The sequence below is a fragment of the Ranitomeya imitator genome, chromosome 5 (genome assembly GCF_032444005.1).
Source record: "Ranitomeya imitator isolate aRanImi1 chromosome 5, aRanImi1.pri, whole genome shotgun sequence".
In the NCBI taxonomy this organism is placed as follows: Eukaryota; Metazoa; Chordata; class Amphibia; order Anura; family Dendrobatidae; genus Ranitomeya; species Ranitomeya imitator.
This window is the reverse complement of record NC_091286.1, coordinates 485,676,851-485,689,714: the sequence shown is the minus strand read 5'-3', so window position 1 is coordinate 485,689,714 and position 12,864 is coordinate 485,676,851. Positions and strand designations below refer to the sequence as shown.

The 12,864-nt window shown below is 37.3% G+C and overlaps 1 protein-coding gene across 1 annotated transcript in view; it reads right to left on the bottom strand.

The window, feature by feature from the left end:
• BCHE (butyrylcholinesterase) overlaps positions 1–12,056 on the bottom strand; it is a 128,006-nt gene extending 115,950 nt beyond the window's left edge. The window contains exons 1-2 of the mRNA XM_069727391.1: positions 11,929–12,056; positions 5,611–7,145 (exon numbers count right to left, since the gene is read on the bottom strand). Of these exons, the coding sequence (XP_069583492.1) occupies positions 5,611–7,136 (1,526 nt within the window). The 5' untranslated portion in view covers positions 7,137–7,145; positions 11,929–12,056. The remainder of the gene's footprint in view (positions 1–5,610; positions 7,146–11,928) is intronic.
• Between the last annotated feature and the right edge of the window lie 808 nt (positions 12,057–12,864).

Genomic DNA, 12,864 nt, shown 5'->3' with positions numbered 1-12,864 from the left:
CGTGCAGATGATTAGTCGGGCGCTAGATAGCTACCAACATCCGCGAGCAGACAACAACTCTAGGGAGGGATATTTAGGAGCTTTCATCCATCGACATACATTCATCTACACACACACATATAACGTTATGAGACAATACTAGCGCATGGCCGTGCGGTCATGTGCAGTTTATATAGTTGCAGCACAGGAAGTGGCTACAGCACTTTTGCCCTTCCAAGACCTGCCAAGAGGACCAATGGAATGTGCTGCAGAGCCTGAGCACATGACCCTCGATCTCCAACGGGAGATCTTACCCTGGGCATGCTCAGTACGTGCAGACAAGGACTTAGTCCCAGAGAAGTCCGCTCGCTGCTGACCAGCACTGACTTTAATGGCAGAGACTGGAGAAGCAGCAGCAACTCTTCGCACAGAGTCAGACTGAGCGAGACGCTGGGATCGACGTCCCTGCTGAGCAGACTCCACTGCGGCTGGAGGAGAATGGGAGACCGCAGCGGAGACGGGTCGAGATTCCCCCTGTGCAGCAGAGGAAACTCGACTCCTAACAGCAGACCTTTTGAAATTCATATTTGTCTGCTTAGACAAATTTTTCCAAAAAATTAGATTTGTGGTCAATAATTTTTTTTTTTTTCTCAATACTAGAAAGTTTGTAATTGCTCATAAAATACACTAGGAGGAAAGGAGATAGAAAGAGAGAAAACCTGCTGACCATAAGAGCTTACACGCTAAAGGACAGAGATACAGAGAGAGGACTCTGCTCTCGTTAAGGGTATGTGCACACATCAGGATTTCTTGCAGAAATTTCCTGACAAAAAACGGACATTTCTGCCAGAAATCCGCATGCGTTTTACATAGTAACATAGTAACATAGTTAGTAAGGCCGAAAAAAGACATTTGTCCATCCAGTTCAGCCTATATTCCATCATAATAAATACCCAGATCTACGTCCTTCTACAGAATCTAATAATTGTATGATACAATATTGTTCTGCTCCAGGAAGACATCCAGGCCTCTCTTGAACCCCTCGACTGAGTTCGCCATCACCACCTCCTCAGGCAAGCAATTCCAGATTCTCACTGCCCTAACAGTAAAGAATCCTCTTCTATGTTGGTGGAAAAACCTTCTCTCCTCCAGACGCAAAGAATGCCCCCTTGTGCCCGTCACCTTCCTTGGTATAAACAGATCCTCAGCGAGATATTTGTATTGTCCCCTTATATACTTATACATGGTTATTAGATCGCCCCTCAGTCGTCTTTTTTCTAGACTAAATAATCCTAATTTCGCTAATCTATCTGGGTATTGTAGTTCTCCCATCCCCTTTATTAATTTTGTTGCCCTCCTTTGTACTCTCTCTAGTTCCATTATATCCTTCCTGAGCACCGGTGCCCAAAACTGGACACAGTACTCCATATGCGGTCTTACTAGGGATTTGTACAGAGGCAGTATAATGCTCTCATCATGTGTATCCAGACCTCTTTTAATGCACCCCATGATCCTGTTTGCCTTGGCAGCTGCTGCCTGGCACTGGCTGCTCCAGGTAAGTTTATCATTAACTAGGATCCCCAAGTCCTTCTCCCTGTCAGATTTACCCAGTGGTTTCCCGTTCAGTGTGTAATGGTGATATTGATTCCCTCTTCCCATGTGTATAACCTTACATTTATCATTGTTAAACCTCATCTGCCACCTTTCAGCCCAAGTTTCCAACTTATCCAGATCCATCTGTAGCAGAATACTATCTTCTCTTGTATTAACTGCTTTACATAGTTTTGTATCATCTGCAAATATCGATATTTTACTGTGTAAACCTTCTACCAGATCATTAATGAATATGTTGAAGAGAACAGGTCCCAATACTGACCCCTGCGGTACCCCACTGGTCACAGCGACCCAGTTAGAGACTATACCATTTATAACCACCCTCTGCTTTCTATCACTAAGCCAGTTACTAACCCATTTACACACATTTTCCCCCAGACCAAGCATTCTCATTTTGTGTACCAACCTCTTGTGCGGCACGGTATCAAACGCTTTGGAAAAATCGAGATATACCACGTCCAATGACTCACCGTGGTCCAGTCTATAGCTTACCTCTTCATAAAAACTGATTAGATTGGTTTGACAGGAGCGATTTCTCATAAACCCATGCTGATATGGAGTTAAACAGTTATTCTCATTGAGATAATCCAGAATAACATCCCTCAGAAACCCTTCAAATATTTTACCAACAATAGAGGTTAGACTTACTGGCCTATAATTTCCAGGTTCACTTTTAGAGCCCTTTTTGAATATTGGCACCACATTTGCTATGCGCCAGTCCTGCGGAACAGACCCTGTCGCTATAGAGTCACTAAAAATAAGAAATAATGGTTTATCTATTACATTACTTAGTTCTCTTAGTACTCGTGGGTGTATGCCATCCGGACCCGGAGATTTATCTATTTTAATCTTATTTAGCCGGTTTCGCACCTCTTCTTGGGTTAGATTGGTGACCCTTAATATAGGGTTTTCATTGTTTCTTGGGATTTCACCTAGCATTTCATTTTCCACCGTGAATACCGTGGAGAAGAAGGTGTTTAATATGTTAGCTTTTTCCTCGTCATCTACAACCATTCTTTCCTCACTATTTTTTAAGGGGCCTACATTTTCAGTTTTTATTCTTTTACTATTGATATAGTTGAAGAACAGTTTGGGATTAGTTTTACTCTCCTTAGCAATGTGCTTCTCTGTTTCCTTTTTGGCAGCTTTAATTAGTTTTTTAGATAAAGTATTTTTCTCCCTATAGTTTTTTAGAGCTTCAATGGTGCCATCCTGCTTTAGTAGTGCAAATGCTTTCTTTTTACTGTTAATTGCCTGTCTTACTTCTTTGTTTAGCCACATTGGGTTTTTCCTATTTCTAGTCCTTTTATTCCCACAAGGTATAAACCGCTTACACTGCCTATTTAGGATGTTCTTAAACATTTCCCATTTATTATCTGTATTCTCATTTCTGAGGATATTGTCCCAGTCTACCAGATTAAGGGCATCTCTAAGCTGTTCAAACTTTGCCTTCCTAAAGTTCAGTGTTTTTGTGACTCCCTGACAAGTCCCCCTAGTGAAAGACAGGTGAAACTGCACAATATTGTGGTCGCTATTTCCTAGATGCCCGACCACCTGCAGATTTGTTATTCTGTCAGGTCTATTAGATAGTATTAGGTCTAAAAGTGCTGCTCCTCTGGTTGGATTCTGCACCAATTGTGAAAGATAATTTTTCTTGGTTATTAGCAGAAACCTGTTGCCTTTATGGGTTTCACAGGTTTCTGTTTCCCAGTTAATATCCGGGTAGTTAAAGTCCCCCATAACCAGGACCTCATTATGGGTTACAGCTTCATCTATCTGCTTTACAAGTAGACTTTCCATGCTTTCTGTTATATTTGGGGGTTTGTAACAGACCCCAATGAGAATTTTGTTACCATTTTTCCCTCCATGAATTTCAACCCATATGGACTCGACATCCTCATTCCCTTCGCTAATATCCTCCCTTAAAGTGGACTTTAGACAAGACTTTACATAGAGACAAACCCCTCCTCCTCTCCGATTTTTACGATCCTTTCTAAACAGACTGTAACCCTGTAAGTTAACTGCCCAGTCATAGCTTTCATCTAACCATGTCTCGGTTATTCCCACTATGTCAAAGTTACCTGTAGATATTTCTGCTTCTAGTTCTTCCATCTTGTTTGTCAGGCTTCTGGCGTTTGCGAGCATGCAGTTTAGAGGATTTTGTTTTGTTCCAATCTCCTCACTGTGGATTGTTTTAGAAATGTTCTTACCTCCCTTCTGAGTATGTTTTCCTGGGTCGTCTTTGTTCGAGTCTAATGTTTTTCTTCCCGTCCCCTCTTCTTCTAGTTTAACGCCCTCCTAATGAGTGTAGCGAGTCTTCTGGCGAATGTGTGTTTTTTTCCGCTTTTTTTTCTTGTTTTTTTGTGCGTTTTTTTTGTGTTTTTTCCCAATGCATTATATAGAGGGAAAAACACAAAAAAATCTGCAAAACTAATGAACATGCTGCTTTTTTTTACTGCGATGCGTTTTTTTTCGCGGAAAAAGATGCATCATCTAAATGATAGGATGCATATGTCTGCATTTTTTATGTGTTTTTATAGCGTTTTTATCGTGAAAAATCGCGAAAAAACACGAACAAAACCTGAACGTGTGCACATACCCTAAAAGCTTACACACTGCAGATGCAAAAGAGAGGGTGAACCCCACTGATCATAACAGCTACCACACTACAGAAGAAAGCGAGAACCTCGCTGACCATGCCCTCCACAAGAGAAAGAGAGAACCCCACTGATCATAAGAACTTACTCTCTACAGGAGAGAGAAATACATTTCTCTGGTGATCACAGGAGCCTACACATTACAATTAGAGAGAAAGGATTATGCTATCAGAGCTTACACTTTCAATGATCCTGTTATTATTATTTACATGGAGGGTATTACAGCTGTATGCCATATAGAAGAATTCACACAAACCACATTGCAAACTCTTTGGATTTAGGAATATCCAAAATGTTTTTAAAATTCACCAAGGATTAAATTATCCTCAAATAAATTAGCTTATCTGTAGTCTTTTAACTTCAATGCCCTACATGTCCTTACACCAGCTAGTGTAAAAACCATACATATGTCCTGCCAGTAGCTAGGCTAGCTTTAGGAATAGTGTGTTGGGTCCTGAAGGACCTGATATGGCAGAGAAAGTCTGTGAGACCCCTGGATTATAGGGACCAGTTGCAACTGTAACTCCTGTGACTTGTAAAACATTGTTACTGGTTGTAAAAATTGTTACTGCTATTAATGTATTTTTTGTAAAAAGCTTTGGTCATGATGCAGAATCAGAGAACAATAATACATTTTTTATATTGACCAAAGTCAGGAGCACATTTTAGATACTAAACATTAATAGGTAGATGATAGATAGATAGATAGATAGATAGATAGATAGATAGATAGATAGATAGATAGATATGACAGATGAATAGGTTATGTGCAATACATTTTCCCATTTTACTTCAGCATGTACAACATTGTGTGTTTATACACATTTGATGAAATCAAGATAGAACATTTTCCAAACATCACAAATACATATACTAGACAAATATGCAAAATATAAAGACTCATACATTATATACAAAAAACCTAGATCTTATAGGCTGAGCATAATGTCATGGCAACAGCATGCGTGGTTTTTTTAAAATTTAGAACAGCTGAAGCGTTCACCCTATTAGTACGCATATAAGGCAGAGTTAACATGTTACAATTGCTGGCATGTTTTCTAAGTGATTTTTCAGAATCACAGAATAATTTTTGAAAGTCTGCCGGAATTATGCTGCGGTTTGTAATGTGTTAAGCATTAGAGATAAACTAAGCAAAATCTATAAAAAAAAACTGCCTATTAAGATCATGCTTTCCTGCCAAGTACATTGCAAACTTCCACAGAATACTTAGAAAAAATAAGAGTAATAATTCTATTCCTGTTGTTAATAGCAATCATTTTAGACTTTTCAAATTCAGTTAGCAAATTATTACAGCAAGATTAAAATATTTTAATTTTCTTGGGAAGAAGATCAAACTTACCCAGTTTTGGCAAAATTGGCCCAAAATCTCATTACATTTCTGCTCAGTGTTTCTTCTTCTTTTGTATAATTGAGTCTCCTGTACATTGGAACTCCAAAAACAAATTCGATTTCATAGCCATGTACAACTCCCATCCAGCCTGCCCATGCTAGCTTTGATGATCTATGATTGAAGAAGTATAAATAGGCTTTGTTTCCAAGTTCTGAATTTCTCTTTGTGAATTCCAGCAGAGGACATATAAAATTGTAATCTCCAACAATATCATCCATCGCATCACGATTAAGAACTGGATTCTTCTCATCTTCCCAGTTTGTGTAGTGAAAAATTATAGAGTCAACTGCAAGCTCGGTGACTTTGGGAAATGCTAGTTTTACACTTTCTTGAAACTGAGTTCGATTTATAAAACTGTCATGATCTTTGCTAAACCCTGGTAACAGATAAACTAAGAAATATGACCCTTCATCTTTATTAACTCCTGTTAGTATCTGTGTATTTTTTTTTAGTTGACCAAGTTGTAGAAGATTTTTTGGTAAATCAATGAGAAAATCTCCATCAACTGTTGGCACAAAATTAATTTCTAATAATGATCTACGTGGTAGAATAGAAATTGATTTTTCAATGACTTCCTGTGGATTTTTACTCCGAATACAACCAATTATTTCTGTCTCATTTCTGAAAGAACAACTCAACATGTTTGCCAATGTTACAGCTCGGTTATGAGCTTCTGTGCTGTCTATAGCAGCCCAAGGAGCATTTGCTGTTCCACTTTGCATAATGGCCCTTGTAAAATATGGATGACTATTAGGAGAAAGCACATGATAACTGACCGATGCTCCTCCTGCACTTTCTCCAAATATAGTTATACTTTTTGGATTACCACCAAATGCTGCAATATTATCATGAACCCACTGTAATGCCAACCTCTGATCAAACAGTCCAGCATTTCCTGGTGCTTCAGAGTTACCTGGAAAAGCCAAAAATCCCAAAACCCCCACTCTGTAATTCAGTGACACAACAATAACACGTTCATTCCGAGCTAAAAACTTGCCATCATAAATATCTAAGGAAGATGTTCCAGTCTCGAAACCACCACCATATATCCAAACCATAACACTTGCATTCCTTGGCTTTGGGCTTGGTATCCATATATTAAGATAAAGACAGTCTTCACTTAGTTGCGTATTAGGATTCCACATTTCAGCCCCAGAAAATCCAGGGAATGTTTGATCAACATACTGATAGCAGGAATTGCCATATGTTGAAGCATTCCACACTTCTGACCAAGGTTTGGTAGGTTCAGGTTTTTTAAATCTCAAAGCTCCAATTGGTGGTTCTGCATAAGGTATCCCAAGAAATGCTGTAATTGTCTTTGAAAACACTGATATTTGCAGTCCTTTCACTTTTCCAGATTTGGTTAGAACTACATCATTATCATCATGATCACTGCCGATAGTTGAGGAAAATACACAAATAACTGTGAAGCAGATTGCAGAGATGTTCTTTCTTTGTGTCGGCTTGTACCACATAACTGATAACTGAAATGGATATAATAATTTGTTATATTAAATGTTTATAGCAACACAAAGCAAAAATAATAGAAATAGGAAATATTCTTGCCATGTAACCAGTTATTATAAAGAATGAAGCAAGCAAGGAAGGTTTGTTGGATTTGTAGAATGCGGATTGTTAACACCCTTGTCATAGTGGCCAGATTCTGCTTTAAAGTGAACCTCTCAGCTGATACATGCTACTCAATCGATTGGCAGCATGTATCAGGCTTTGGCTGTATCACCTCAGCCATGTATGTTCAACTCTGAAACACTGCGACGCTCCAGAAGAAAACATACTTTAAAAGCCTCCGCGGACCAAGACTATGTTATAGACTACTTAAACAGGCAGGTCCCTGGTGGTTTCTACCCACCCGCTGCCCTGGAGTGAAAGGTCTCTGCCTATATATCAACATAGACAGAGACCTGTCAATCCAGGGCACTGGACAGACCCTGAGGACAAGCCTATTTTTTTAGTCTATAGCCATAATGATCCATTATGAATGGTCAACCATAAAGATTGATATCAACATACTTGAAAACCTCTGTAAACCCTATTCATGTTGCTTCACAGCAGTGTATTGTCTTGGGTTGCTATGAATATGGGCAGTTGATGTGTTGTAATCTTTGATAGATCGCTCAACGCACATCTGAACTGTGTTCGCAGTGCACATCTGTCTGCTTGTCTTAAACGTTACCCCTTAGACCCCAGTCCAGAGCCTCTCACCTAGCCAAATTAGTTCTCATGCTTCGCACTGATGAGGGTGAACAGCCCGAAACACCATGTCTGTGAATTGAGATACTGATTTGGCTTTTATCCTAAGTCATATTGCACGACTCGTTAAAGAGTTGATTGTGACTTGTAGGATCGCTACTTCGAGCAGGTGGCGTTATAGAGTTTAAGTCCTCTTTTTCTCAGAAGAGGCAATTTGCATATTTAATTTCCCAGAGGAGCATTGCACGGCGAATAAGCCTCCTTACCTTGACAAGCCAGCTGGTATATCACTCTCCATAAGGAGAAACCTTACCCCTTAGACTCCAGTCCAGAGCCTCTCACTCAGCCAAATCAGTTCTCATGCTTCGCACTGACGAGGCCCCACAGCCCGAAACACCGTGTCTGCGAATTGAGATACTGATTTGGCTTTTATCCTAAGTCATATTGCACGACTCGTTAAAGGGTTGATTGTGACTTGTAGGATCGCTACTTCCAACAGGTGGCACTATAGAGTTTAAGTCCTCTTTTTCTCAGAAGAGGCAATTTGCGTATTCTCGTCTTAACAAATAGCTAATCATTTACTGATGTCATTCGATTAGTTTAAATGGACCTTCAGTGGCTAAGCCTCAGGTAAGCTGGGTGAAAGGAGGATCCATCTATACCTTGTTCAAATTAAAAACAGTCTTGGATGAATCGGGTGCAGCACCAATAAAGGTAGCAGTGTCCGACACCTCCGACAATCTATATCTTAGATTACTTATGTTTGATTGCATAAAAGATCACTTTTGCCTACAAAAATTAAAATTGTTCCCTTTGAACTGTAATTTAATCAGGTTTGAGATTAACTATTCCCGTAATTAATTGTATGCTCTTCTGATGGTGAATTGCATAATTTCATATTAAACAACATTTAGACTTCTGTAGTTCTTGCACATGTCTATAGAACATATATACGTTTAGGGCTATTTATGATACACTTTAATAACATTATTTTTGTAGTGTCATAAAAAAGTTTCTAGTGCAAGTGCACACCAAAATATAAATGACAATAAAATTATAATTTATCTTTCTCAATTGTGCACACCTAAAGCATTATAACCAGCAACAATGTTGATAATTGCAGTTTGTAGTACCTATGAAATGAAGACACTTTTGGCTCAGGAAGAGGACACTTCTCTAACTGATTGATCTAATGGAAACTGTCCCCACATGACAGAAGATTTTTTTTAAACCACCCACCAAGAAGAACAAAAACAGCTGTATCTAAAATAAATAAATAAGTGGTGACATTTTTAAGCAGAGTGTAATATCTGTTACCAATAAAGATTACGGTATGTTTAAGGATATGTGCGCACGGTAAGTATTTGCTGAAGACATTTCTGCTGCAGATACTTCAGCATTGGCAGAAAAATTGCAATTTAAAATATTTTTTTACAGCATTTGTTATGCGTTTTTTACATGTCTTTTGCATCCTTTTTTTGCCATGTAATGGATTGGGTGAAAAAACACCGCAAAATCGCTGAAATACTTGACATGTTGAAGATTTAACACCACTTCACATAGGCAAGGAAAAACTAAGCAACATGTGCATGAGACATTACGAAACTGATTAACTTTGCTGGTACTAGGAAATATTTCAGTTTTTATTATAAAACTCAGCAGAGAAAAACAAAACCAACAGCAAAGACTCTAATACTGTATTCTAAATCGCTGCAGACTTTACTGATAATTCTGTAATGCTGCATTGCTCTGACCACGTTGTTGGATAGCATTGTACTAATGGAAAGTGAAATCATTATCTGCCATTATTTGTAAGCATATAATAATCTCTTGCATTGTCTTGAAGCTGCGATCCCAATATGCTCCACTGCCCTCATGTGCCCTTTACATATTAATAACTTAATTTACGCTAATATTAGATGCTCTAATCCTATTACTTGTGCTATTTTAGTTCAAGTATATTTTTCACATGATAATGGACCAGGAATTAGTGCAGCTTAACAACTGACTGAAGGAGATAGAATGGCAATATGCTGGTGTTTATAAAAATAAATCACAAAGCCGTATTGATGTTCAATTGTTATATTGTGGCTACCATAACAATACATCCATTCACGGCGTATGCTAATTAGCATGTGCTCTTCTGCTGCGTCTGTGAATGCAGAGAGCTTCTGGAATTTGATTATTGTAATTTCTAGTAACTTCTAAGATGTTTTCCACTTAAATAAACAAATAGCACAGGGTTATACTCAGTTATTCTTGTATTATTTTTGGCACATGTATTTTTCTTTGGCAAGCATTACTATAGAGCAAGACAACATAAATAAAGCCAAGTATGGCAGCATGGTAAAAACTTTATCAACCGTAAAGTTAGAAACAAAATTCCCTCTTAGGTAAAACTTTATTCAACAGAAATTTAAAGCAGTAAGTAACATCATAGCAAATGTATTTCAAATGGTTGGTAACGACTTGTTTATCTGTCTGTCTGTCTGTCTATCTATCCCATATCTATTTATCATCTCTTTATTATCTAGCTATCCCCTATCCATCTATCAATCTATCTATCTATCCCATAGCTATCTGTCTATCTATCCCATATTTATCAAGCTATCTATCCCTTTTCTATCTATCCATCTATCTATCTATCTATCTATCTATCTATCTATCTATCCCATATCAGTCTATCTATCCCATATTTATCAATCTATCTCATATCTATCTATCTCATGTCTATCTATCTATCTATCTATCCCATATTTATCAATCTATCCCCTATTTATCTATCTATCTATCTATCTATTTATCTAATATCTATCTATCTATCTATCTATCTATCTAATATCTATCTATCTATCTATTTATCTATCTATTTATCTATCTAATACCCATCTATCTAATATCTATCTATCTATCTATCTATTTATCTATCTAATACCCATCTATCTAATATCTATCTATCTATCCCATATCTATCTATCTATCTATTTATCTATCTATCCCATATCTATCTCATATCTGTCTATCTATCTCATATCTATCTATCTATCTATCTATTTATCTATCTATCCCATATCTATCTCATATCTGTCTATCTATCTCATATCTATCTATCTATCTATCTATCTATCTATTTATCTATCTATCCCATATCTATCTCATATCTGTCTATCTATCTCATATCTATCTATCTATCTATCTATCTATTTATCTATCTAATACCCATCTATCTAATATCTATCTATCTATCTAATACCCATCTATCTAATATCTATCTATCTATCCCATATCTATCTATCTATCTATCTATCTATCTATCTATCCCATATCTATCTCGTATCTGTCTATCTATTCCCATATTTATCTGTTTTTTATTCTATACATTTATAAAGTATAAGATCATCTTTCATCTTATTTTAAAAACTAATCTTAGCAGATGTCCAGAAAATATTTATTATTGTAAGGTATCAAGGTATAAGTCTACAGAATTAAAACCCTAATTTGATATGTTTGTTCCAGCATAAAGTAGAGGTCTACAACCAGTGAACGTGTGCAGCTTTCATGGTTAATTGTAAGTTTTGGTCTCAGAACAGCTGGAGAGCCGCAACTTCTTGCTTATAACTCTATATATTAATAATCTAAAAATAAAATACTATATATACGAATCATTTTAATTCATATTATTTTTATCTTATTACAACATTGTAATTTGAAATAACCCATATTGAGTAACATACAGAATGCATAATTTTTACTATAGTAGTAAAACCAGTGCAGTTTCGTGCAGCAGATCCCTTTTTTTTTAACTGGAGTTATAATATAAATGAATGTCACCAATCAACTCAAACACATGTACATAATGGAATGATTGGTAAAACAAAACAAAAATACATTTTATTGAATTTCTTTTTCGGCAGATGATGCAGGATTACTACAGTCTTTTCTGTTAGATATATAGTAAACCTGCATTCATTCTTCCTGAAATTTTCTCCGTCATCCAGGTTTAAATGGACATATATTAGAAGACTTTTTGAAATGTAGAAATATAGCAGCACTTACCTTTTTAATGTTTCAAAGTTTAGGCTAAAAGCGGTGAAGTGATCTTAAGTAGTTCAATGCCTAGAAGTGCATCTGCTGCCTCAGTTCTGCAAATTGGAAAGTACAGACATTAATAGAAACTGTGTCTGAATTAAAGCTCGCGAGACTTGGCAGTAGCAACATGATCTGCAAGCAACACAACTTTACCATCTGACATCTGCTCTATGCATAAGTCTTGTCTATACAGACTGCTAAAAAATACACAATGTCGTCACATGATTGACAAAAGACAGTTTTCTAATGCAACGAGAGGGTAATATAGTAACACACTGATTTAATGTGTTCAACAGTAATTACATACATTTTACTATATAAAGCTGTAATTACTGAATTATGACATGCATATTAATAGAAACTGAACAGTTCCCACTTGTTGAGATTGAATGTAATTATACAAATCTTGGCATGAAACCAGAGATCTCTTGTGCATTTTATTTCACCAATTGCCATCGGCCGCTCCAGGGCTTTTTCCCTGCAATATGGTGCCTGAAGGCTGTTGGAGACTCTACTCTCTTATGTCCTCATTGAATATCAACATCTCTTGTCTTTAATGTATAGATTTTCCTGCTCACATGACTAGAAATATAATTAAACTCACAGAAAAAGCATGGGTACCATGTGGTAAAAAACATAGAAATCAAAGTAAATCCAAGTATTCCCTCATGAAAAAATAAATGGATAAAGTACCGTATATACTCGAGTATAAGCCAAGATTTTCAGCCCATTTTTTGGGGCTGAAAGTCCCCCTCTCGGCTTATATTTGAGTCATACCCAGGGGTCGGCAGGGGAGGGGGAGCAGGGGCTGTCTAATTATACTCACTTGCTCTTGGCACGGTCCCTGCAGGTCCCTGCTTCCCCGGCGCTGCAGCTTCTTCCTGTAGTGAGCGGTCACATGGT